The sequence below is a fragment of the Cervus canadensis genome, chromosome 33, assembly GCF_019320065.1.
Source record: "Cervus canadensis isolate Bull #8, Minnesota chromosome 33, ASM1932006v1, whole genome shotgun sequence".
Taxonomy (NCBI): Eukaryota; Metazoa; Chordata; class Mammalia; order Artiodactyla; family Cervidae; genus Cervus; species Cervus canadensis.
The window spans coordinates 6,473,132-6,499,397 of NC_057418.1; the positions used below are offsets into that span (position 1 = coordinate 6,473,132).

The window sequence follows — 26,266 nt, forward strand, 5'->3', positions numbered from 1 at the left end:
AGAGAAAGATTCTTGTTCTAATATTTTAAGTCAATTACTTCAAGCAATAATAAAACTATACCCTAAGCTGACATGGGAGGAATTCATTAAATATTCTCAAGAGCCAAATAATAAATATTATTTGATTAAAACAGAATGTAGCCTTAGAACCTCTACATTAAGGAACAAGGAAGCATGAGAGGTTCCAGGGAGATTTAAAATTAAATTAAATCAAAATTCCACTCTAACTTATCCTTCCATTTATCTTCTCCAGGTCTAAGTTCATTTTCAGTATTCACACAATACATTCACTCTGTTCATTTCAAATCATCTTCATATAACCCAGGAGTCAAGAGTCTTCTACTCCAGCAGGAATACAAAGTAACAGCCTCAGGTGCAAATCAGGATTTGATTCTTAATCTTCTCTGACAGAACGTTTCCGTATTTTTATATAATCTGTAATCTTTTGTTCCATGACATGGACAGAATAACCACAATAATATGCAATTATCATCCTTTTAAAAACTGAGCAGAAACTCCTGAAAATAAATATTCAACACCGATTTCCAAGATAGTCACAGGTCTTTAAGACTCAAAAACCATGCCATGTAGTGTGTACAGGATCCCCGGGGAACACCGTGTTCAGGTTTACACGCTGCTTTAAATACTCACACCCCGGGGAACACCGTGTTCAGGTCTACACGCTGCTTTAAATACTCACACCCCGGGGAATACCGTGTTCAGGTTTACACGCTGCTTTAAATACTCACAGATACTCTGGAGCCGGCTCTTACTCGAGCAACAAATTCTTTCTCTCTCTCAGCAGCCTGCCTCTGCACCTTCTGAAAGTTTGTCAGCGATGTTGTGAATTCAGCCACTAAGCGATCCTTCTGTATTTTCCTTTGACGCTAGAGAGGCGGGGAAAAGAAACCTGCTAGAATCAAGCTGTGAAGTTCTGCAGAATTTGCAAAAGCTGTTTTGCTAGTTAGCTGGCTCTTTATTTAATTTTGAAAATTTCACTCACTCTATTACAGGGCCTTACTGATTAACACTCAATAACATTTTGCTCAATTTGATAATGTGTTCAAACAAATATATAATGTGTTCAAACACTGTGCATATTTATCTTGAGGCAAAGGCCCATAATGTTGGATTTTTCACCTCAAGTTTTCATCCTAAACACTAGGCCACACTTATAAAGTAATTCCTCTTCTTCTTTATTTTAATGGAAATAAAACCTTTGATTCACCTAAGTAATAACTTCCACTAAGTAAGCAGGGTAATAAAAACGGGTGCCCCGAGGAAACCTCACATCTTGAATGAGCATGCATGTTGCATGAAGTCAGTCCTGGAAGGCCAGGAAACAATTAGTCAGGAAGCATTTTCTGAGCACTTATTTAATTATGGGTCAGGACAACTGCATGGAAATAATTTTTGCTTTACTGAACCACAGGATACTACCTGGGCAATTAAATACAGTTTTGTGTTCTCTGAACTAATCTCAAATATTTTTTCCCCCCTGATTTCCTTTCTAGTACAAAGATCAGTTCAAAGATCCTACAACGCATTTGATTGCCTTTCCCATTCAGTACATCAACACTGTGTCTTAAAGCTTCATACCTGGTCACTGGGGGTGGTGGGCAGAGATCCAAACTCTTTAATGTACTTATCTGTTTCTTTGGCAAGTTGGTTCGTATACTGCTGCTTCTGCTGGCTAAAGTGAGAAAACACGCATCACAGTTAAAGAACTAAGGTATTTCTTGAAACTCTAACTCTGCCACTTGATTCAACCCTGATGAACAGCTTTAGAAAAATCACTTTTTTTTAGAGACTGGCTCAAATTTTCTCTATGAAAACAAACTTCTCAGGTTCTATAAATATTGAGTAAATACTATGTGGAAGGTGCTTTACTCACATATGGAGATAACCAAGCTTTGAGAAATAAATATCAGCAGCTATTTAGAAAAGAAGATGACTAAAGCCAACGAGAGATTGTAAAATGTCTGATGTTTGAGATCTGGCGGATGTGGGGGCTTAAAACGCTGTCTCGTTCTCAGGGTACAGCCAGCCTCTCTCATTTCTCTACCTGAGTATTTATATCTTATAGATACTTTATTGAAAAAAAAAAAAGAGCAGACGTCACAATGAATAATAGTACAAATTTACTAGTATCTATGTTCACCATAGGAAAAAAAATGATAGCACTTCTCTGTAAAAAAAAAAAACCAAACACAGTGAAAAAGATAAATTACATAGTTATCTGTTTCTATCTTGCTAACTAGCTTATAAAGTGAAAAGTAAGATCTATAACTAAAGAAGTTGACATTTAAAAAAAGCTTGTATTCATGTCATGTTTTACAGGTCACAACCTCAGTACCTCTCATATATATTATCTCTCATTTTATTTGTTTCTTTTTTTGCCTTTCGCTTTTTTTTTTCTTTTAAAAAAATAATTTATTTTTTATTGAAGAATAATTGCTTTATAGAACTTGGCTGTTTTCTGTCAAACCTCAACATGAATCAGCCATAGGTATACATATATCCCCTCCCTTTTTGAACCTCCCAGCCATCTCCCTCCCCATCCCACCCCTCTAGGTTGATACAGAGCTCCTGTTTGAGTTTCCTGTGTATTGGTCACACTTTGGGTCCTTTAAAATAATGAGAAACTATATGATAATATCGGAGAAGGCAATGGCAACCCACTCCAGTACTCTTGCCTGGAAAATCCCATGGACAGAGGAGTCTGGTAGGCTGTAGTCCATGCGGTCACTAAGAGTCGGTCACTAAGAGTCGGGCACGACTGAGCGACTTCACTTTCACTTTTCACTTTCACTCATTGGAGAAGGAAATGGCAACCCACTCCAGTGTTCTTGCCTGGAGAATCCCAGGGATGGGGGAGCCTGGTGGGCTGCCATCTCTGGGGTCGCACAGAGTCGGACACGACTGATGTGACTTAGCAGTAGCAGCATATGATAATATCTTTTAGTATATAGGTATCTATATTTGACTGATGAGGAATTATACCACACTTATATATGTTTACCAAATGCCCTATCTTTATATGCCTTTTGTAAATCTTTATGAAAAGTAATAAAATTATAAAAAGACTTTAATGATATCTACATATTCAGAATCTCCACTCTTAACCTTAGCAAAATATTGTTAACTATTAAGAATTATGGCTTCTGTTCTGTTTTACTTTATTTTAATAAATGATGCTTTATTATTTAGATTTGGGACATGTTTATCCCCCTGATATCTATCCACTGCAGAAAAATGCAATATAAATTATAAGACAACTATAAATTCCTCAAACTGTACTTCACAAAAAATATGAATTATTATTACCTATCTTTTAATTTCTTCTTTTTTGCAACTTTTCCTTCTGTAGCTAATGTTTGGCATTTCATTTATTACATATACACTACTTGAAATTTGTAGCTGGCAATCGTGCTAAATTAACATTTAAAAATGATTCAGGTTTAGAATAATGTTGGGCAAACCATCAAACCCCAAACAGAAATGTCTTCCTTATAAGTAAAATGGAAATAGTTCTTTTGATCTATCTAGCTCACTGCGATTCTGTAAGGTTTTATGAGAAAAGGTATAAACACACTGTAAAATCTGTAACACCACAAAGTGTTGTTGCTCTTGTTCTATAGCATGTTACTCAAATCTGTAAGTACGTTACTTGATTATATCCTTTATTTTTTAAACAGAGGCTAATGCTTTCTGAAATTCAAGGATGTAAAGATAAACTTTGCGGGGGCATAGTTCATACTGGATGTTCAACGAAATCTAAGTGAAATAAATAAAAATCATCACAGGGATTGTTAGCTATGAGAAGTGACTCACACAGGGAGAAGCTTAGAGTACTGTTTTTCTAAAGCCATCAAAAACAACCTATTAAAAAGTATTAGATAACCAAAGAAGTTCTGCTTTGATAGAGAAAGCCAGATCTTTAAAATAAAGAAAAACAGCTGCCCACTTTGGACAGGGAAAAACTTACACAAAATCTGAGTACAAATGAGGCAGCAGAAAAAAAAGTATTAATTTTTCATTGTTTTCTCCAATAAATATAACACTACACACTATCAAACGAACATAACAATCGGTGGTTTTCTCTCTTTATTTCTTTTCTTTTTGATGTTTAACTAAATACTTACAGCTGTTGCCTCAATTCAGGTGAATCTTGAGGTGTTCCAAGTTGATTCAGAGTCCTCTGTATTTCCGCAGCTATTATGATAGAAAGTAAATGTATAGTAATTATTACAAACGTTAGGCCATTAGAAATTAAGTTAGAAGTTAACACAAGCAATAGGACAGTTAGAAAAAGACAGGAAAAACAAAGAGATAAATATAGAAAATATTAGTTGAGAAAAAAAAATCAATGGTTTATTCAAATCTAATTAGTGACAATGAATTGTGTGGGTACCTTAACATGTGAAACTGTAACTATGATCCAAAAATACTATCTTCTTCCCTATTCCATCAGGACATTTGGTACAATGGCACATGGACGGTCACGTAAATTCTACTGGCACAAAAATTGTGAGGAAAATATGATTCACTGGGATATAAAGTGAATGAATTACAGTTAATAAATGAATGAGGAATAACAAAATTAGAATAACCATTTTTCAACTGTCTATGTAATAAGCAAATCAAGCAAGAATCAAAGGATGCTAAAACCATGGGAATACTCACATGACCTTAAATTATCATCACATAGATGTCATTAACTTGGGCTAACTTTATAGAAGATTAATCTGTTGCTTACAACAAATGACCAAATTTAGGATCACCAATCGTACAAACTAGCATTATGAGCCTCCTGACATGATGCAACAAGAAAGTCACAAAATGACCTATGTATTTTTCTTGCCAAAATATTTAACTGGAATCTATGAGCAACAGAGCACACACCACACACAATCATGAGAAAGAAATCAGACCAATCTAGATTATGTGATAATCTACAAAACGACTGATCTGTACTTCTTAAAATATTAATATCACAAAAGAAAAAAATATATAAAAGCAGGAAGCTTTCTAAATTAAAAACACAAAATACTTTTTAAATTAAAAACATAAAATAACACCCAGTATACAATTTTTGACTGGCTTCTGATTCAGGAAAAAAAATAAATAAAACCTACAAAAACTATTTTTAAAAAGTTGCAGAGACAACCAGAGAAACCTGAATTGAATCTGGAGAGAGAAAGACTAAACAAAAGTTGAAAAATGTTAACAACTGGTGAACCCAGGTAAAGGGTATATAAAAAGAGCACTGTACTATATTTTTACTCTTCTGTAGGTTTTAAATATTTCATGCTGAGTTCCCCACTCAGAAGTCTACCACTGTAATACTAGTAATTAAAAAAAAAGGCTCTTTACAAAGGGGAAGGTTCTAGCTTTATGCATTTATGTACACAAATAAAATGTCAAGCAGAGATAAGTTGAAAATCCATTTCAAAGTAAAGAACTTTCACATTTCCAAGAACTAGGGAAAAATGATCCAACCCACCCATTCTTTTTCATTTAAAAGAAGTCGTTTATTTATATAGCTTAAATGCTTTTAAAAAGTCATTGTTTATTTATGGGATCAAGGGAATGATTGTATTCCAAAACACAGGATTACTTTTGTTCACTCAGGATGATGTAATGAATATTGCTTTCAAGTCAAAGATGGAAAATATAAATACTGGAGAGGAAATATATAGCAACTGTTAACCATTCAGCTAGTTACAAAGGAATTTCTTTTTGCTTTTTTTTGGTAATAGATGTTTTCTTTTGTGAGGTGAGAGACTTTGCTGTTTTAAACTTATGGTTGCTTTGTACAATAAGTTATATATTTCCTTCTCAACCTTAGTGGATTCTCCTAAGCTACCTTATAGGGGTTTAAAGCTTTCACTTTTGGAAAAAGTATGCTGTAAGACAAACTGATGCAGACATTTATCATTATTTCGAGAGGATTCTTGTCTTTTAAAAAGGCCATGGTAAGTGAAAAAAAAAAATAGACTGCTCAATAAATGACATGAGGAAAACTGACCAACCATTTGGGGGTTAAAACAGAGAACTCAATGTAACCTCATGAAGCAAAATAAATCTGTAAAAAATTAATAATTTAAACATTAAAAATGGAAACTATTAAACTGCTACATAAAACTATAAAAATGTACTTATTATACAATCTTATTTACGATTTTGGCACAGGTATGAAATATTATCCAAGTATAACACAAAACTAAGAACCATGAAGGAAAATATTATCAAACTGGCAAAAAATACACAAAAATTTTAAATGTTATATGAAAAATATGTATCTTTATTACAAATCCATACAAGTAACATATGTGTGTGTGTACACGGGAGAAAATGCCTGCAGCAAAAGATAAGTAAAGGGGTTAATATTCTTAATATAGAAAAAAAACTTCTACAAGTTGGAAATACAAAAATAGTCCAATAAAAAAAGGTAAAAGGTATCATCTTAAAATAATGACAAGCAAATAAACATATGAGAAGTTCAACTTCATTGATAATCAACTTTTCATATATCAGATTGGAGAAAGTCAAGAAAAATAAGTGGATGATAATATAATCATAAGTGAAAGTCTTCATAAAGGTAAAGACATAGGGAGGAATAATATCCATCATGTAGAAAGAATCAGAAATAACTGAGGAAAGGTCAGACAAACCAGTACAAAAGTAGGCCAGGAACAGGACCTTTAATAATATTCACTGAAAACATGAATAGCAAAAAAAAAAAAGAAGAAAGAAAAAAAGACTGAAAAGTGTCAATCCTAAAAGGATAAATAATTTTAATGCATGAACGCTATATAAAATTGTTCGGCCATTAAAAAGAAATTAAGTAGACATGCTTCTCATAGACCCAGTGGGAGGGAGCCTAAGTCCACCAAATGGTTATTTCCCTGGTTTTTGTAAACAGATACACTCAGCAACCCCAGTCTTCATCCTTTCTCCCTGAGAAAGGACTCATATGCAAAAGCGGACATAACTGGGAGCCCAGGGCTTTACATTTCAACAAAACAGAAGACCATCAGCCACAGCTCTTCTTGTGCACTGCCCAGAAATGTCAGGAAGACCTGATGAGCTGAGAGCTAGGAAGCCTCTCCTACTCCCATTTGCCTGGTTTGTCCAGAGGATGGGGAAGGCAAACATTAAGGATGGGGAAGTAAGGATGGCTAGCACAGGTTTCTTTAAATGGTGACTTCCATTGTGATGCTCCTCAAAATGTGATCTATTTGCTAGAATACATCATCAAAATCGTTGGCGCCTTGTACAAACCTTCTGATACAGTAAACACTTTTTGCTCTATCCTAAAAAATAGAAAACAAGAGGAGTATGCTTTCAGCTGGATGGGGTGGGCGGCAAGCCTTCAGTCTTATCTTAGGGTTATACACCCTCTTTATCACTGTACAAGTCAGGTGTCAAGATTACTGATCCTCTCCTCCTACGGGACACTACACTGTAATGTCCAATACACTGCTTACACATGCTTTTAACATCTGCAAAGTGAGAAGCCACATGTTCTCGTAGGTGCCTTGGAAGGACGGAAGTATGCCAGCAGACAGAAGATAAATTAATGCAGAGACCTGTTTCCTTAGTGAAGAATCTTGGTCCATTGATCCGTATGGATCACTGATACACTCCTACAGAGGAAATGACAAATTGCTTTTCTTTGCAGTCTCAAATACAAATGGGAAAATACAGCTTGGTGATACTTTTTATGTGGCTCTAATCCATTTTACTGAATGCCCTCAAAGGTTGCTGGCTCTGGCTTCAACTCTCCAGCAGAAAAGGCTATTCTTCTAGTTCAAGTGGTGGCACAAGCAGATCTACAACTTGGCTTCAATGACCTGCTTGATCCCATGGTAACTCCAGAACCTGTGCAATTTCAGGGTTCTGTATAAAACTAGTGGCAAGGCTCACTAGGAAAAAAAACAAAAGAAGTCCCTTAGATTCATTGAGCAAAATGATGCTCTTTGTCAAGCCAATATTACCCTTTTGAGGAATAGTTCTAGTCTTACTACTGATTCTTGGATAAAAAGTAAACAGTGATATACCAGGTGACCCAGTGACTTGAGTTGCCTGCTACATATTAGGTGTTATGTTATCTTGTTGATAGGTTCTTCCTTGGTGGCTCAGTCAGTAAAGAATCTGCCTGCAATGCAGGAGACCTGGGTTCGATTCCTGGGTCGGGAAGATCCCCTGGAGGAAGACATGACTATCCACTCCAGTATTCTTGCCTAGAGAATTCCATGGGCAGATGAGCCTGGTGGGTTACGGTCTGGGGGGTTGCAAAGAGTCGGACACGACTGAGTGACAAACACTTTCACTATCTTGTTGGTGTATCTCTTTCTAGATTTTTTATGTTAGTCAGCGTGCCTCACACCAGCTTCTGCAGCAGTTGTTCAGTGGAATAAACAACCAGCAATGGTTTAAGAATTAAAAACTACATACAAGCTTTGCCAACATGGACTTCCCTCAGATTAACATGATTACTGACAATGCCATACCATTTTGCAGCCAACAGCAATCAAAAGTAAATATACAATGTGGCACCATTCTTGGGGGTTATGAGCCAGTCACGCAGAGCAAGACGATTAGAGCCCTTCTATCTTGGTGGAGGTGGAGCTTTATATTGACTGAAATCGCAACACTATGGATTTTGTATACTTCTTCTACTGCCCTCCCCCCATGATCCCACCGGCTTCTGAATCCATGTATCAATCACAACCATTCTACCCACCAGTGCTCCTGATCAAGACACTCAATTTAACAGAGAAAAAAAAAAAATATATATATATATATATATATATAATATAACAGAGCTTCCAAAGGCCAAGAATTTCTTGGTCTGCCAGTACTCCTTTATCTGGAAGCTACTGAATTTCTAGAATGTCTAATGGCCTTTTGAAGACCCAATTATGGTGTCACCTGAGAGACAGTATCTTGGGAAGCTGGAGTGCAATCCCACGGGACCTTTAGGCTCCCAAAGACCCACTCCACTCTGGCGCTGTTTCACCCATATCCACAAAGAAAACTCAGATTTAGGACCTAAAGTGTGAAAGTGAAGAGAAATAGTTCACACTGACATCTAATCACCCACTTGCAAACTTTCTTCCATCCCTTAGGATGATTTAGAGACAATATTCACGTAAGGAGTGTAACGGGGCTCCACCTGAGCGGAGGCTGAGAGTACATGGGCCCACTTGGGGCCAGGGTGGTACAGTGTCCACTGAGGTCATTACCAAGGGGAAGTAAAAGTGCGCCCAGGGCAAGGTCAGAGGGAGAGGTGTAAACAAACCTTGGGAGACAACCGGAGGGAACTAGCTAGTACTGCCGTCTTCAATCAGAAAAGTTAGTATGATCTAACACGTGAGCAGGAGCAACAAGGATCCGGGTTTGAAAGTCTGGGATACGAGGTACAAGAAGAAGCAAAGAGGAACACGGAATAGCTCTTCAGGAGAAAAGGATTAATAGAAACTGCAGGCTTGTTTCCAGCCATTAAGCAGCAGACTACAGCACCTGGCAATATTCTCTTCCTTGCTCTGTAATGTAGATGCTTAGATATTTTAACTATTTGTCCCCTTCCCTATCTCTATCCTCCACTGTTTCATAGGGGCATGTTGTTAGCAGTTACACTTAAACTCTGGTCCACAGACTAAGGGAATACTGTGACCCCCATCTTGCTGAATCAGAGGAGGAATAGACTGAAAATCACCAAACAGACCTGGCAATGGAAGCAGGAAATAAACACGTCTTGGTTTTACCTGTCAGTGGAGATGGGAGAGGAGGTCGGGTTGTATGAGCAACAGCAGCACCATGCTAAATGGGGCTTTTTAATATTTTCAAGCTTCAATATGAAAAAAAAGGAGAAATATGTTCATTATAGAAAACAAAAGAGATGAATTACAATGGATATTTTTGGCCATCTGATACCCCAAATTCTTATGACACTGGATCTTTTTGGTTTATAATATCACCACTGGGAAGTATCATTACAGAACCAGTCCTTAGAGGGAACAAACTGGACAGTACAGTCACAAAACCATTCTGAGTCCTTGAGCTTTGCTGACCTCCATTATGAGTAATGCAGGTGATTAATAATGACAGAGTCCCAGCAACAATCACAAAAAAAGAAAGACCAGACTCATAAAACTAGCTTAGCTACTTGTAATCAAAATCTAGACTGACTTAATGCTATTGAGGTTCCATAAATACCAAAGTTGCTTACAAGTCAAATGCTTTAGCTGACAACTTTCTTTTCACTCTAAAACAATAATTTGAATAATACACTATCTCATAAAATGAAGTTTCTTAGAAAGGCAACCATTCAGCTTTGCCTAATAGAGTGCATTTAATTAACTGAGTGCTCGATGTTTTTCATGAATGCAAACGTGAAACAAGGCCTCCTACACTGAAGCAGTATGCAATCTAGAAAAGGAGGGGAAAAAGTATCAATACATAGTATAAATGCTCTAATAATGTTTCAAACAAGGACCTATGTATAGGCATTCTGCTGCTGCTGCTAAGTCACTTCAGTCATGTCTGACTCTGTGCGACCCCATAGACGGCAGGCCACCAGGCTCCCCCGTCCCTGGAATTCTCCAGGCAAAAACACTGGAGTGGGTTGCCATTTCCTTCTCCAATGCAAGAAAGTGAAAAGTGAAAGTGAAGTCGCTCAGTCGTGTCTGACTCTTAGGGACCCCATGGACTGCAGTCCACCAGCCTCCTCGTCCATGGGATTTTCCAGGTGAGAGTACTGGAGTGGGGTGCCATTGCCTTCTCCGCCTTCTACTGAAGGACAATCCAAAAAGCCTTAATGGAGGAGGCACTTGTATTATTTTTGAAGTGCAAGATACCAGACACTTTACTTTGGAGATTCGAACCTCGATATCACACTTAAGACGTAACTTGAAATGTTCAGATTACCAACTGGTTCCCCCAACCACAAGGGTAAATAAACTCCTTAAAGGAAAGAACTAGGTATTCATTGTCCATTATCAGATCTCTTGCATCTACCATATTGTTGACACTCAATGAATATTTTTAAACTGAGCCACAAAAGATCATCAGAAAGACTGAATCTTATAGAAGAAGCCTTATGTATTTCTAAAACACAAGGCATATATAAGAAGAAAGTTAAGAGAGGTAGGTATGTTCCTTTATTATTCATTCAATTATTCATTCATTCAACATGGTCTGGGTACCTACTATCCACCAGGATTTCTGGACAGCAACAATCATTCTTGTTTCTTTAATCTGTACAGCTCTAAACTTGAGGAGCAGGCTTCCTAGGTGCCACAGTGGTGAAGAATCCACCTGCCAATGCAGGAGACGCATGAAATGCAGGTTTGATCCCTGGGTGGGGAAGATCCCCTGGAGGAGAAAATGGCAACAGGCTCCACCATTTTTGTCTGGAAAATTCCACGGAGAGAGGAGCCTGGCGGGCTACAGTCTATGGGGTCGCAAAGAGTCAGACATGACTGAGTGACTAAGCACCCAAACGTGAGGAACAAGTGAAGGGATCCTCTGATCAGGTGATGAAGAGCCTACAGAAACGCACATCTGAAATCACTGAATCAAATTTAGGAGAAATATTATATGGTATTAGTCCCATTTTATTATACACATGAAGCTGAAAACCAGACAGAATAACTAATTTGTTCAAGAAACTATGGCTATTTTTAAGTAGAAGAGCTGGGATAAGAAGGTAGACGTCTTCATTTCTAAAACAGTATTTTTCAGAGCACTAAAATGGCTAAGAGTAAAAGACTTTTAAAAAGATTATTTCATAATCCAGGTATGATAGCTACCAAAGCAAAGACAGGAAAAATACGTGTGCAAAATTGAAGCAGTTGATCTGAGACACTCTGGTGTTTCAAGTGGTGTTCAAAGTACATTTCAAGGCCTACCACGGACCACAAGCAGCCTTCTGCCCCGCTGAAGCTGATGAGGAAATAAACACCTGTCCGTTCTTCAGGCTGTATGAGCAAGATTCCATAGACATCACGTTATATATGACCAGCAACACCCTCTTACATCAGTGTCAGCCACATATGGCCTGTGGGGGCTTTCAGCCTCGTTTGATACAGCCCTCCAGCTAAGAATGGTTGTTACATTTTTAAAAGGTCAATAAAAACCAAAACAACAGTGATGAATACACAAGAGACTGTATGTGTGCTGCAAAGCCTAAAACGTTTACTATTGGGCCATTTATAGTAAAAACAGGCTGACCCTTGTCCTAAATTAGTAAAAATTACTAAAACTTTGTAATCATAGCTCAGTTCAGTATGGTACTTGAGTGTACTAAGTACAGACTATGCTACTAAGTCTGTTTCACGCAAAACTGAGCAATACTGCAAGTCTTCCACTGAGCTACACGTATAAGAAGCTGATTTTCTGCTATTTTCAGAAAGAATACGCCAGCCTTACGGCAGCAAGTGAAGAGGAACTAAAGAGCCTCTTGATGAAGGCGAAAGAGGAGAGTGAAAAAGCCAGCTTAAATCTCAACATTCAAAAAACTAAGGTCATGGCATCTGGTCCCATCACTTCATGCAAATTGATGGGGAAACAGAGGAAACAGTGACAGACTTCATCTTCTTGGGCTCCAAAATCACTGCAGATGGTGACTGCAGCCATGAAATTAAAAGATGCTTGGTCCTTGGAAGAAAAGCTATGACAAACCTGGACACCATATTAAAAAGCAGAGATATTACTTTGCCAACAAAAGGTCCATAGAGTCAAAGCTATGATTTTTCCAGTAATCATGTACAGATGTGAGAGTTGGACCATAAAGAAGGTTAAGTGCTGAAGAATTGTTGCTTCTGAACTGCGGTGTTGGAAAAGACTCTTGAGAGTCCCTTGGACAGCAAGGAGATCAAACCAGTCAATCCTAAAGGAAATCAGTCCTGAATATTCATTGGAAGAACTGATGCTGAAGCTGAAACTCCAATATTCTGGCCACCTGATGCAAACAGCTGACTCATTAGAAAAGACCTTGATGCTGGGAAAGATACAAGGCAGCAGAAGAAGGGGACAGCAGAGGACAAGATGGTTGGATGGCATCACCGACTCAATGGACATGAGTTTGAGCAAGTTCCAGGAGATGGTGAAGGACACGGAAACCTGGCGAGCTACAGCCCACGGGTCGCAAAAAGTTGGACATGACTTGAGAGACTGAACAACAACAAATTGATACCGATTCATTAAAGGCTCTGGTTTGTGTCAGCTATTATTTTTAACTGCTGCTCTTCTGACATTGATTTAGAAACAATTATGGTTACTTTTTCATTTTACTGGATGAACATTTTTGCAGAGTAACTGATGTATCGTTACCATTTTATTACTCTCCAGTTTCTGACTATCTCCTAGTTTTAGGATGGTGGCTCATGTGATCTTCTGCCTTACTCATGTTGACATGTTCAAAAACGTTTACAAAAAACTGCCTTAGAGACAGAGAGACAAAAAAGGTTTCTAGGTAGGTGACAAACAGGATAGTGATCTAAAATAATTGATAATCATTCCTAGCTTCTTCCAAGTCATGTCTAGTAGGTTTTGTTTCATTACCTTGCCTGGGGCATTGTGAATTTTTGAAGGAGTCATATTCATTTTTACTGGCAAATGTCTAATTTGAAAGAAAAAAAAAAACCCTTGTGAAAAATGAAAATTAAGAAATTAATTCTTTCCATAACCATAAACAGTTACTTGAAGAAAAACTCACCTAATACACTGAGATAGGATTAAATCAAGATGCACCACTACAAGAATACAATGAACAAATTATTTTTGCATTATTGACAATCTACAACGATTTGCTACTACTAGAGAGGTAACATTAAAGTATATTACATTTTCCATAACACAAGGAGAACACCATTTCCCACACATTTAGGAAAAGTTCATTATTATTTATACAGAACTCAAACCGTGCCCTTTCTGCCTCTTCATTCTTTTCTGTACCAAACACCCACTGTGTTCCGTAAGAGTCTGCTGCCATCTAGCGGATGACCTAAGGAAAAAAACTGCTTCATAGCAAAGTTTTTTATTTTTATTTTTTTCTGTCCGTACAACTGTAGGCAGCAGTTGCTATGAGAGACTGTGTACTGTTTCCACCTGTCAGAGTTCCCAGGGGACCAGGGAGGACGTGACCAGTGAGAGTAGCCAGGTTTCGGGGACACCCCGAGTCAGCCCTAAAAGACACACAGACCACCTTCAAAGAAATGTCTCCAAATAATGGAGAACAGAATACAACCACCTGCTCTTTCAGCACAAAATAGCTCTGTTGCTCAATCCAAAATAACTCAGTTGAAACTGTCAATCGCGGAAAAAAATAACGGTTGTTAAAAACACGTGGGCAAGTGGTTTAGAGATTCTGACTCAAGTCTCACCCACATCACACAGAGGAAGTCAAGTTTAACACTGACCAGTGAGTAGTCTGGGAGCCAGACAGCTTGATTTGGAAACCTGACCTCACTCCTTCCTGGCTGCTGACCTTGGGCAACTGACCTCATCTCTCCAAGCTATAACTGCCTCACAGTCAAGTGGAGGGAAAATCACCTCTTCCTCAGTCATCATGAACTTCAACTCAGGGCAATGTACATTAAGGGCTTTGTACTGGAAACAGAAAGAGCTTACTAAATGAGAGAGAATAGTATGAAGAGACTTAATGTTTTTCTTCTGGAAGTCACAGATGAGCACATGGCCAGCCATCGGAAGTTGACAATGACCAGTTAGGAGCAATCATTGAAGGTGATGTTCTTACAACAAGATGAAGAAGAAGAATATTCTTATTAACATATATTAACTAACATGAAACATGCTGTAGGAGGGTGTTGAAATCTAATAAACTCTGATAAAGTTATGAGAATTGTAGAGATAATGACACATATAAATCAAGACAAGGTAGTTATAACCCCCAGTTAGGAAGGAAGTCAGCTATTGCCTGACAGTGACCATGTCTAGCAGTTACACACAAGTGAGAAACTGAACTATTAATAGGAAAAAACCCACCTAAATATTAAACAAACTCTCAATAAAAACAAACTGTTTTAGCCTCCAGGCTTTCCTCATCTGTCAAACCGTCTATTTTAAAGGGTGGTTTTAAGCATCAATATTATAGAAGATGGTATATGTAAAAACATTGCAGAATGGCATAGATTTCTACTAGGTTGGTGCAGAAGTAATTGTGGTTTTGCATTGGTGAACTTTGCTGTTTGATATTGGAATACATTCTTAAATAAATGTGGTTATGTTACATATTATTTTAATGGCCATTTATTGCTTTGTGCTTTTTTGCTAATGCATTACTTGCTGTTTACTTTATATTTATTTTTCAGTTCAGCTCAGTTGTGTATGACTCTTTGTGAGACCCCCATGGACTGCAGCATGCTAGGCCTCCCTGTCCATCACCAACTCCTGGAGTTTACTCAAACTCATGTCCATTGAGTTGGTGATGTCATTCAATCATCTCAAAGTCTAAGAGCAAATTCAAGCAATTTTTTAATTCAAGTTCAAAATGGGTCGTAATGCAGTGGAGACAACTTGCAACATCAACAATCTGGCCCATGAACTGCTAATGAACATACAGTGCAGTGGTGGTTCGGGAAGCTTCTCAAAGGAGACGAAAGCCTTGAAGATGAACACAGTGGCCAGCCATCAGAAGTTGACAGTGACCAATTAAGAGCAACCATCAAAGGTGATGCTCTTAGAACTACATGAGAAGTTGCAGAAGAACTCAGCATCTACATTCTACAGTCACTCGGCATTCAAAGCAAACTGAAAAAGTGAAAAAGCTCTCTACGTGGGTTCCTCATAAGCTGATTGCAAATCAAAGAAATCATCATTTTGAAGTGCTGTCTTCTCTTACTCAACAACAACGAACCATTTCTCAATCTGATCGTGAGGTGTGGCAAAAAATGGATTTTACACAACAGCCAGCGATGACCAGCTAAGTAGCTGGGCCGAGAAGAAGCTACAAAAAACGTCCCAAAGCCAAACTTGCACCAAAAAAGTCATGGTCATTGTTTGGTGGTCTGCTTCCTGGCTGACCCACTACAGCTTTCTGAATCCCGGTGAAACTATTACCTCTGAGAAGTGTTCTCAGCAAATCGATGAGATGCACCGAAAAATGCAACGCCTTCAGCCAGTACTGGTCCACAGAAAGGGCCCAATTCTTCTCCACAACAATGTCCGACCACACATTGCACAACCAACACTTTAAAAGTTGAACAAATTGGGCTACGAGGTTTTGCCTCATCCGCCACATTCACCTGACCTCTCTCATCAACCGACTACCAATTCTTCAGGCATCTCAACAACTTTTTGCAGGGAAAATGCTTTCACAACCAGCAGGATGCAGAAAATGCTTTCCAAGAGTTTGCTGAATCCTGAAGCATGAATTTTTATGCTACAGGAATATACAAACTTATTTCTCAAATAAGCAAGAAGGGGTTGATTGTAATGGTTCCTATTCTGATTAATACAGATGTGTTTGAGCATAGTTATAACTGCAAGGAGATCCAACCAGTCAATCCTAAAGGAAATCAGTCCTGAATTTTCATTGGAAGGACTGATGCTGAGGCTGAAACTCTTAACACTTTGGCCACCTGATGGAAAGAACTGTCTCACTGGAAAAGACCCTGATGCTGGGAAAGATTGAAGGTGGGAGGAGAAGGGGATGACAGAGGGTGAGATGGTTGGATGGCATCACCAAATCAATGGACGTGAGTTTGAGTAAGCTTCGGGAGTTGGTGATGACCAGGGAAGACTGGCGTGCTGCAGTCTGTGGGGTCACAAAGAGTCGGACATGACTAAGTGACTGAACTGAACACATAACGATTTAAAATTCACAGTCTGAAACCGCATTACTTTTGTACCAACCTAGTAAAAGAACACAAGATGCTATTACTGGTAACTTTACGATAATCAGAGTTAGAATCAGTAGGTTGGGCTAATCATTACACGGTACAAGGTGCATAAGATAATGTACCATGAGAAAATACCTGTATCAGCTGGTTGAAAGTAGGTCTGAACACAAAAAGGTTTGAAGAGGAAAAAAAAAAAAAATCAAGTGACCTACGTTTATTTTCGTATACCAGGAAAAACCAAGAAAAGTATTCTGTAATTCTAAAAAGCACATGGCAAGTAGAAAAACTCCTTAGAAAATCTGAAAGAAAACTACTGAAATAATTATGGGCTTTTCCCCCAATATGTTGTCTTGTGACCTGAACAGGGAGCTTATCGTCTTCATGAGTGAAAGAACTGATGTGCAGGGCGGGGAGGACAATGAAGGATCTTCTAAAGAACGAGCCTTGAGCTGAGACGCTGAAGGTGAACGCCTGTGTGGCCGGGGCCAAGGCCTCTGCTTTACTGTGCTCTCCCTCCTGAGACTCCAACACCCCCAGGCAAGTCCTGCTTCCACCAAGCAGTCTCCCCGACAGGAACACATTTAAATTCCTCATTGCTTTTCTTCCCAGATATTTCAAGAAAGGCACACAGTGTAACAAAGTCGCAATTTCGGGCACTTTCAAGCTCCTGCAGGCTAACAAAAAGTTAAATCTCAAGTCATGGGTCTTAAAAATGAACAAAGTACAAAAGTGCAAGTCATCTGCAAACTGTATGTGAACAGTACTTTGGAATTCGAAGGTGGCCAGAACATTGCAAGCTCTGACTTAGCAAAGATGTTCAGATCTAACATTTTGTCACGGTGGGCCTGCCCAGCTGACCTGCTTGGGGGGAGTCTAGAATCAGGAGTTAACAGAGGCCCAGAGCAGGACGCGGCCCCTTGAGAGGGTGGTCTGTGTACTCAGCTAACACAGTGGGGGCTTGCCAGCGGGGAAGCCTGAATTCCTGATGAGTTTCAGTTGCAACACCCTGCTACTCATGTTATTGCCTCTTCTCTCCCCAGGCCATAAAGAACAGAGTGCGGGTGGGGGAAGAAAACCTACACAAGTTATATTTTCAGAGAAACTAAGACAACATATAAATTCTCAAAAATAGGTACATGTGGCCAAAAGGAACAGAAAAGAGCAGATCCTGGGTGAGAAGCCATGTGTGTGGATAGGGAGTGAGGGGGTGTTGCAGATGAGAACAGGGGAGGCAGAGCTCCCAAATGTCACCAGCAGAAGACAAGGACTGCACCCCAAGGTGGGGGGTCCAGGAGCAGGGCTGAGAAGGAACGGGGTGGCACTCTGCTGGGGAGGTAGAAACAGGAGGCTGGGACCACCCTTGGGCCACCAGGCCACCCATCTCTGAAAGCGTCACCTCTCTCTAAGAGGAAAGGGGCACCTTAGAAAGAAGCAGCGGAACACTGGGGAGTCGATGGAGTGATGGGGGACACCACGATTGGAGAGGAAAACCCTCCTACACCAGGCGAGGTTCTGAGAGGCAGCAGGAAAAACAGGGCCTCAGGGCAGTACAGAGAGAAGGGGCCCTGGAGTCAAGTCTGGGTTCCTGCCTCTCCCTTCACAGCCAGGAAAAGCAAACTCACTCCACTGAATAACAACAGAAAGAACAGATAGAGCAGCCATGCAGAGGACTATAAAAAACTGTGGAAAAGAACAGCAAAACTCCCTATGAAGAAGACAGCAGGAAAAAAAATGTAACCACAGAAGTGGATAAGGTGACAATTATAACCCAAAATAGCACTGATTTTTTTTTTTTAACTCAGTGAAGCAATTGCAGTTTTAAAGGAAGATCACAAAATAGCTCCTAGGCGAGAGGGCCAGATAATAGGCACCAATGAAGCAGAACTAGAGGAACTTGGGGAAGAAAAAGAATTTAGAATTCTTTTCTGCAATGAAGAAAAAATGACAGGTCAGGTTAGAGGCACAGAAAGCAGGAGCCCCAGGAAAGTGGGCGTCATTCTGGGTTGTTCAGGTCACATTCTCAACTTTCTGATGGTTTTAGCTACAGACTCACTGCCACTCTGACTACTCTCTCTCAGCTCCTGGTGATCTCAATACCCATGCTGATAACCCACCCACCACCCTGGCCTGGCAGGCTGCAGCCCATGGGGTCGCAAAGAGTCAGACATGACTGAGCAACTGAACAATCCTGGCCTCAGTTCTTCGTACGAAAGTGAAAGTATCTCAGTCATGTCCGATTCTTTGCAACCCCGTGGACTATACAGTCCATGGAATTCTCCAGGCCAGAATACTGGGGTGAGTAGCCTTTCCCTTCTCCAGGAGATCTTCCCAACCCAGGGATCAAACCCAGGTCTCCCACATTGCAGGCAGATTCTTTACCAGCTGAGCCACAAGGGAAGTCCCAGTTCTTTGTACGCTTCTTTCAAAATGAGCTTATCCTCCATCCTCTCAAAATCACACACTCCAAGATCTAACCGAATGCCTTATTACCAACAACCATTAACTCTTCCATAACCTTAGTTTCATAGACACGACTTACAAATCACCACCTCCTGTATGTCTCGCTCTCTGACTGGTACCCAGATCCCAACAAGCCTCTGTCAACTGCCAGGACCTAGAACCCTTCGGTCCTGCCTCTTTGCCACCTTCCCTCACACAACCTCCCCCTACCCCCAGGTTCACTGGCCTCCTGACCCAACTTGCACTCCACAGCCAGCCTAAACATCATCATCTTCACTCCCTGCTCGTGTCCCCGAGTCCCTCCCTCCACTCATCTCAACCGCTTGACAAATCCAAAACTCTAGCTGAGCCCAATACTGTGCGTCCTCTAGTATATGACGGTGCCATATAGCACTTACCAAACCTCTGCTCATGGAGACTTTATCCAAAGATTGTAAGTTTAACAGTGGGGGAACTTATCACTCATGCTGTTTTTACAAATGAATCCTTCCGAGTTCTATATAGAGAAAATACCTAGTGTAATGATACCTAAATGAGAGCATTCTCTTAGCTGTGTATCCAAGTTCCATTTATTTACATGCTCAAAAGCCTGGTTCTACCCACAGTAAAAGCCCGAGTTAGGGATTTTGCTAGGTAAGAGCTGAAAAATCAACTAATGTCATACTGTCAGCCTTGGCTTATCATTATGGTCATTATCAGTAATCACTTCAAAGGGAAGAAATCTTACAACAAAGGACTATTTAATAAAGGTATTTCTATATTATCCATGAATTACTCTTCCTAATGTGCTATTCAGTAAATGAAAACATCTTTCAGAATCTTGAGTTTTTCATAAAAATCAAAGAAGTTAATATAAATATCTCTTCTTTCATACTATATCAATACCTGCCTAAAGCACACTAACCCACATTACTTTTGAAATACAATATATTACAACAAAGTGTAGAATCTTGGGATTCAAAAGCCAACGTCAGCATTATCGGGGTTTCCTGGCACTTTAAATCCCAGTGCAACATGCCAAGGAATGCAGGGCTGTGTTTAGTTTGCGAAGGCTGCCATAACAAAATACCATGGACTGGTGGCTGAAACAACAGAATTTTATTTTCTCACAGTTCGGGATGGAGGCTAGAAGCCTAAGGTCAAGGTGGCAGGGGGCTGGCTTTTCCTGAGGCTTCTCCCCGGCTTGCACATGGCCTTCTTCCTGCCGTGTCCTCTACTCCTGGAGGCCTGGGCAGCCCTGGTGTTTCTCCCCTTCTCATGTGGACACCAGTCACGCTGGATTAGGACACCGCTCTTAGGACCTATTTTAACCTTAATTACCTTTCCAAAGGCCCTATCTTCAAATTCAGTCACACGGCGGATAAGGACTTCAACAAATGAATAGGGGAACACAATTCAGTCCATAACAAGGAATTGACAGAGCTAACAAGAGAGGAAGGTAAAAAAAAAGAATAAACTATGATACTTGTCGAGTATCTTTGAAGTACGCTCAGACACCTCGATGAATGAGTAACTTGTACCAGTCCACAGCAGCCTCAGGAAACCGTGCCGGAAGGACCACTCATAATCGCTGCAATTTCTTCTACTCAACTCTCAATTACTCTCCTTAATATCAAACAAAAGGAAAGGAGATCCTCTTCCATGTGACAGTTCAGTCAAGTCCAGTCACTTAGTCGTGACCGATTCTTTGCGACCTCATGGATGGCAGCATGCCAGGCTTCCCTGTTCTTCACCAACTCCCAGAGCTTGCTCAAACTCATGTCCAGAGAGTCGGTGATGCCATTCAACCATCTCATCCTCTGTCATCCCCTTCTCGTCCCGCCTTCAATTGTTTCCAGTATCAGGATCTTTTCTAATCAATCAGTTCTTCACATCAGGTGGCCAAAGTATTGGAGCTTTAGCATCAGCATCAGTCCTTCCAATGAATATTCAGGACTGATTTCCTTTAGGATGGACTGGTTGGATCTCCTTGCAGTCCAAGGGACTCTCAAGAGTCTTCTCCAATACCACATTCAAAAGCATCAATTCTTTGGCACTCAGCTTTCTTCATAGTCCAACTTTCACATCCATACATGACTATTGGAAAAACCATAGACTTGACTAGATGGACCTTTGTTGGCAAAGTAATGTCTCTGTTTTTTAAGTGTTCTATAGGTTGGTCATAGCTTTTCTTCCAAGGAGCAAGCGTCGTAATTTCATGGCTGCAGTCACCATCTGCAGTGATTCTGGAGCCCAAAAAGATAAAGTCTGTCACTGTTTCCATTGTTTCCCCATCTATCTGCCATGAAGTGATGGGACCAGATGCCATGATCTTAGTTTTCTGAATGTTGAGCTTTAAGACAACTTTTTAACTATCTTCTTTGACTTTCATCAAGAGGCTTTTTAGTTCTTCGCTTTCTGCCGTAAGGGTGATGTCATCTGCATATCTGAGGTTATTGATATTTCTCCTGGCAATCTTGATTCCGGCTTGTGCTTCAACCAGCCTGCCATTTCGCATGATGTACTGCATATAAGTTAAATAAGCAGGGTGATAATATACAGCCTTGACGTACTCCTTTTCCTATTTGGAACCAGTCTGTTGTTCCATGTCCAGTTCTAACTGTTGCTTCTTGACCTGCATATAGATTTCCCAGGAGGCAGGTCAGGTGGTCTGGTATTCCCATCTCTTGAAGAATTTTCCATAGTTGTTGTGATCCACACAGTCAAAGGCTTTGGTGTAATAAAGCAGAAGTAGATGTTTTTCTGGAACTCTCTTGCATTTTCCATGATCAAACGGATGTTGGCAATTTGATCTCTGGTTCCTCTTGACATTCCTTCAACTATCTGAAGCAGCAATCCAATGCCCCTCTAGATGAAATGTTCCTAGTATTCCCAAATGCTGCATGGATCCATGCATCATAGAGTGATTTCTGTACCCTATCATTCCCCTCTCCATTTCCATTATTCACATTCAACAACTGGTTCCCCACCCCCCACCCCGCCCCAGAATCAGGCTCATAGAAAGGTACTGTGCTTTCCTTTAAGATTTCTAAGATACCTTTTTTCCACCCATGCCATCCTTGCACAGGCGCCCTGCTAATCTCCCCCGTATCATTCCATTTTTAATATTAATATATGTGCTGCCAAAGTGAGCACTAAGATTTCTTTATAAAACTTGTTTTCTCCTCATTCAGTTGATTTTACATTGTAGCCTTGTAGTCAGGATTGCTGAGCGCTTCCCATCTTATCAAACTGTGTTCCTTCCCTCCAGGGTCACATCTTAAAATCATAACATTCTCTTCTTTGAAGTTTTCTATTCTCGCCTTTCTGTTCTATCCTTTGTCATTCAATGGATTCTTAATAGCCTCTGTATGCAAAGCTCTTGAGGGATATAATTCTGCATAAAACTATGATCCCCTGCCACAGAAGAGATTAGAGACTCTGGTAGCAAAGGAAAAAATGTTGGCACCTAGAAGAAAACCATAAAGATGAAATACAGAAGAATTCACAAGCCAGCACCTCATTACCAAATAAGTGAGAAGAGATTCCTGCCATAAGGTGAAAGGTAAGAAAAGAAATAAACATTTATAATGGCTAGTACATGACATGCATACTTATATAGATAAAGGGTAACCTACTTGAGACTATTCATTTGTTCTTATAGGACAGATGGAGCTATGAACAGGGCACATGGAGTCCTTTCTCTTTACAAGCTGGCATTCCAGTACAGAATGCAGAAAATAAGTGGACAATTATAGTAGTTTAATACACCAATCAAATTGAAGAGTGTTGGACCATAAAGATGGCTGAGTGCTGAAGAATTGATGCTTTTGAACTGTGGTGTTGGAGAAGACTCTTGAGAGTTCCTTGGACTGTAAGGAGATCCAACCAGTCCATCCTAAAAGAAATCAGTCCTGAATATTCACTGGAAGGACTGATGCTGAAGCTGAAACTCCAATACTCTGGCCACCTGATGCGAAGAACTGACTCACTGGAAAAGACCCTGATGCTGGGAAAGACTGAAGGCAGGTGGATAAGGGGATGACAGAAGATGAGATGGTTGGATGGCATCACTGATTCAATGGACATGAGTTTGAGTGAGCTCCAGGAGTTGGTGATGGACAGGGAAGCCTGGTATGCTGCCATCCATAGGGTCGCAGAGAGTCAGACATGACTGACTGAACAACAGACTTGCTGATGAAAAAGGCATCACAGAAACAAAACTGTTTAATGAGAATGAATGAGTGGAGGAAGCGCAACAATAGGTCAGGGAAGATATATGTAATGACACAACCTTTGGGCTAAGACCTGAACACCAAAGAGAAGCCAACTGTGCGAAGATTTGAAAAAATGTCTGAGGCAGAGGAAAAGCAAGTGCAATTCCTCTGAGTTAAGAAGCAGCTCAACTGTTCAATCAGGGGAAAGGCAGCTACTGTGGCTGAAATCTACAAGGGGGAGAGTGGTAGGCGCCGGAGAGCGAGGGCAGGATCAGACGTGGGGGCTTTGGTGGGGCATGGTGGGCTGACATGGTCTGACATCCTTCACCTCGGCTACAGTATGGAGAAGAGACTGCAGGCGGGCAGGAATGGAAGCTGGGGGCACAATTCAGAGGCTGCTGTCACCCAGAGAAGAAAGAGCAGCAGCTGGGACCTGCGTGGTGACCGCAGAGGCAGAGGGGAAAGGACAAATGTGGCAGGTGGGACCAACAGGATGTACATTTAGGTTGCAAATGGGGAGGAAAGACTAGACAGAACTAGGGACTGAGGTCGGGACCAAGGGACCAAGAAAGTTCATGTTCAGGACAGATGGCTTACATACGGGGGCCGTGAGGGACAGAGCTCCCTGGAGCCCTATCTTTATTTTAGCTCATAAAATAAATTTTAGTTCCTAACACAAACAGAAAGCATTCACCCACATTCAGTTGTAACCCACAGTCGTGTTTGGTCACGTAGGCAAAATCACCAGAGAGAAGAAAGGGTGGCTGCTCTTTGTTCAGACTCCCTTGGATTAAGACATTAATGTTTACACCTACTTGTGTTCCATGTCAACACCTGAGGCGTGAAGAAAATCACAACAGTGAATTCAAAGCTACTGAAGCTTTTCTCCTCAAGAGGAAAGAAATTCAACCAGGTATTTCCAGACATGTGACATCAGATGCAGGTATAACAAATCACATTTTAAGGAAGGGAGGGAGGGGGAGAGAGAGATAACATGTTTTCTACTCCTTTCCTTCTATAAACTGCCTTCCCTTCCACCAACACCCACCAACCAATCACCCTGGGAAAACACCTCCATTTCCTAGGTAAATACACCATTTCAATCAATTCATTAACTTCTCAGGACTGGTGATCCTTTTTAAAGAAAAGTCTGCTCTGGCAACCAAAAAGGAGAAGTTGATGATACCAGTTTCCCTTTTTCTCAGTCATGTGTTAAGATGCAAAAAGAGTATCCTTCACCAGACTTTAGTTAAAAGAACTGCATTCATTCTCAAAAGAAACAAAAGGGCTCACACTATTAGAGATTTTTATGTTGTATCTCAAAGTCCTACGGATCTTCTGAGAATAAGAGCCAGGCACTGATCCTTCTCAATAAACAAGGAAAGAAATCACAACAGAGAAACCAATAATATTTACTTCAAATCTAAACAAATCTGTGTTGGATCAACAGCTTTAATCTATAGGAGATATATGATTAAAAAAATAAAACAATGAAGATTCAACACAAATTTTCAGTCACCTTCTCTTAACCTTTAAAATATGGGCTTCAGTTCACACATTTTATGCCCCCCTACAAAGTCCTGATTTCTCAAATCTTCTGGAACACATATGACATATCGCACATATTTTTTCTGCTAAAAAGCAGAAAACTTCTACACATACACATTCCTATTTTACAAAGTTACCAATGGATCTTTTTTTTGTTCATTTTCCAAAGGCAAGCTTTAGCCACTCTCCAACTTCCTCTTTTAGATTATTCTTTAAACCAATACTCAAATGCCAGAATTCTTATTAACACTGGTAAGACTGACGGTAATATATATGTATGGTAAACATTTACCTCAACAAATGTGTTTCATGGTCAGCTGTGGTTATTTCTACATATCAATTTCCTTCAAATCATAACTTAGTTAATTCTGACATGATTCACTCCAGAATCCCGTGTAACTGCAATCCTCCCACCTCTTAATATTTAGAAATACATAGCTCTTAGTGGAATTCCACTTGTAACTTATGGATGACTGTTTCCATTATGGGAATTTAAAAGCATGCATGAAGGGTCCAGATATGGCAACTGGTTTCTTAATACCCAAGAGAATAATCTCACACATGACAGAAGAGCTCTCAGGACTTTTGTCTTTTTACTTGGTTTAACCAATTTCACTTGGTTAAACTTATAGCCTGTTAAAGTTAGAAGAGACCATAATCCAGGCCACAGAAAAAATACGTAAGAAAATCATGCCCTGGAAGACTAGACAGCTTACTCAGGTCACGCTGCTCTCTGGATCTGATTTCAGGAAATGTGCATGCACGCACACAGAGCTTGCCTAAGTAGAAACTTTTCCTACTGTCTCATTGATTTTCCCCACTCAGCGAAATCCTGCAAAGTCTGGTTCTAATCAGGGAACTGCAATATAAATCACAATGGGACACAACCGTGGCTAAAATGGGTAAAATTTAAAAGATTGCGGATGTCAAATATCGGCAAGAATTTGCAGCAAGGTAAGCTGACACAGTGGCTGATGGGGCCACTACTGGGGTAACTGGTTTGCTGTATCTACTACAGCTGAACATACATGTTATCCTGTGACATGGCAACCCAATTCCCACACACACACGAAACGAAACAGTGTACAAGGGTGCTCAGCGTTGTTCATGAAAGGAAAAACACAAAACCAGACACAGCAAACACAGAAACACCCCAAACGTCCAGCAACAGCAGAAAGAAAAACTAGA

At 40.1% G+C, this 26,266-nt stretch overlaps 1 protein-coding gene and 1 pseudogene across 1 annotated transcript in view; both read right to left on the reverse strand.

Moving 5' to 3' along the window:
- Positions 1 to 26,266, reverse strand: part of STX7 (syntaxin 7) — a 54,260-nt gene that overhangs the window by 10,160 nt on the left and 17,834 nt on the right. The window contains exons 3-5 of the mRNA XM_043457079.1: positions 4,146 to 4,215; positions 1,600 to 1,693; positions 750 to 887 (exon numbers count right to left, since the gene is read on the reverse strand). Of these exons, the coding sequence (XP_043313014.1) occupies positions 750 to 887; positions 1,600 to 1,693; positions 4,146 to 4,215 (302 nt within the window). The remainder of the gene's footprint in view (positions 1 to 749; positions 888 to 1,599; positions 1,694 to 4,145; positions 4,216 to 26,266) is intronic.
- LOC122434250 lies at positions 22,357 to 22,469 on the reverse strand (annotated as a pseudogene).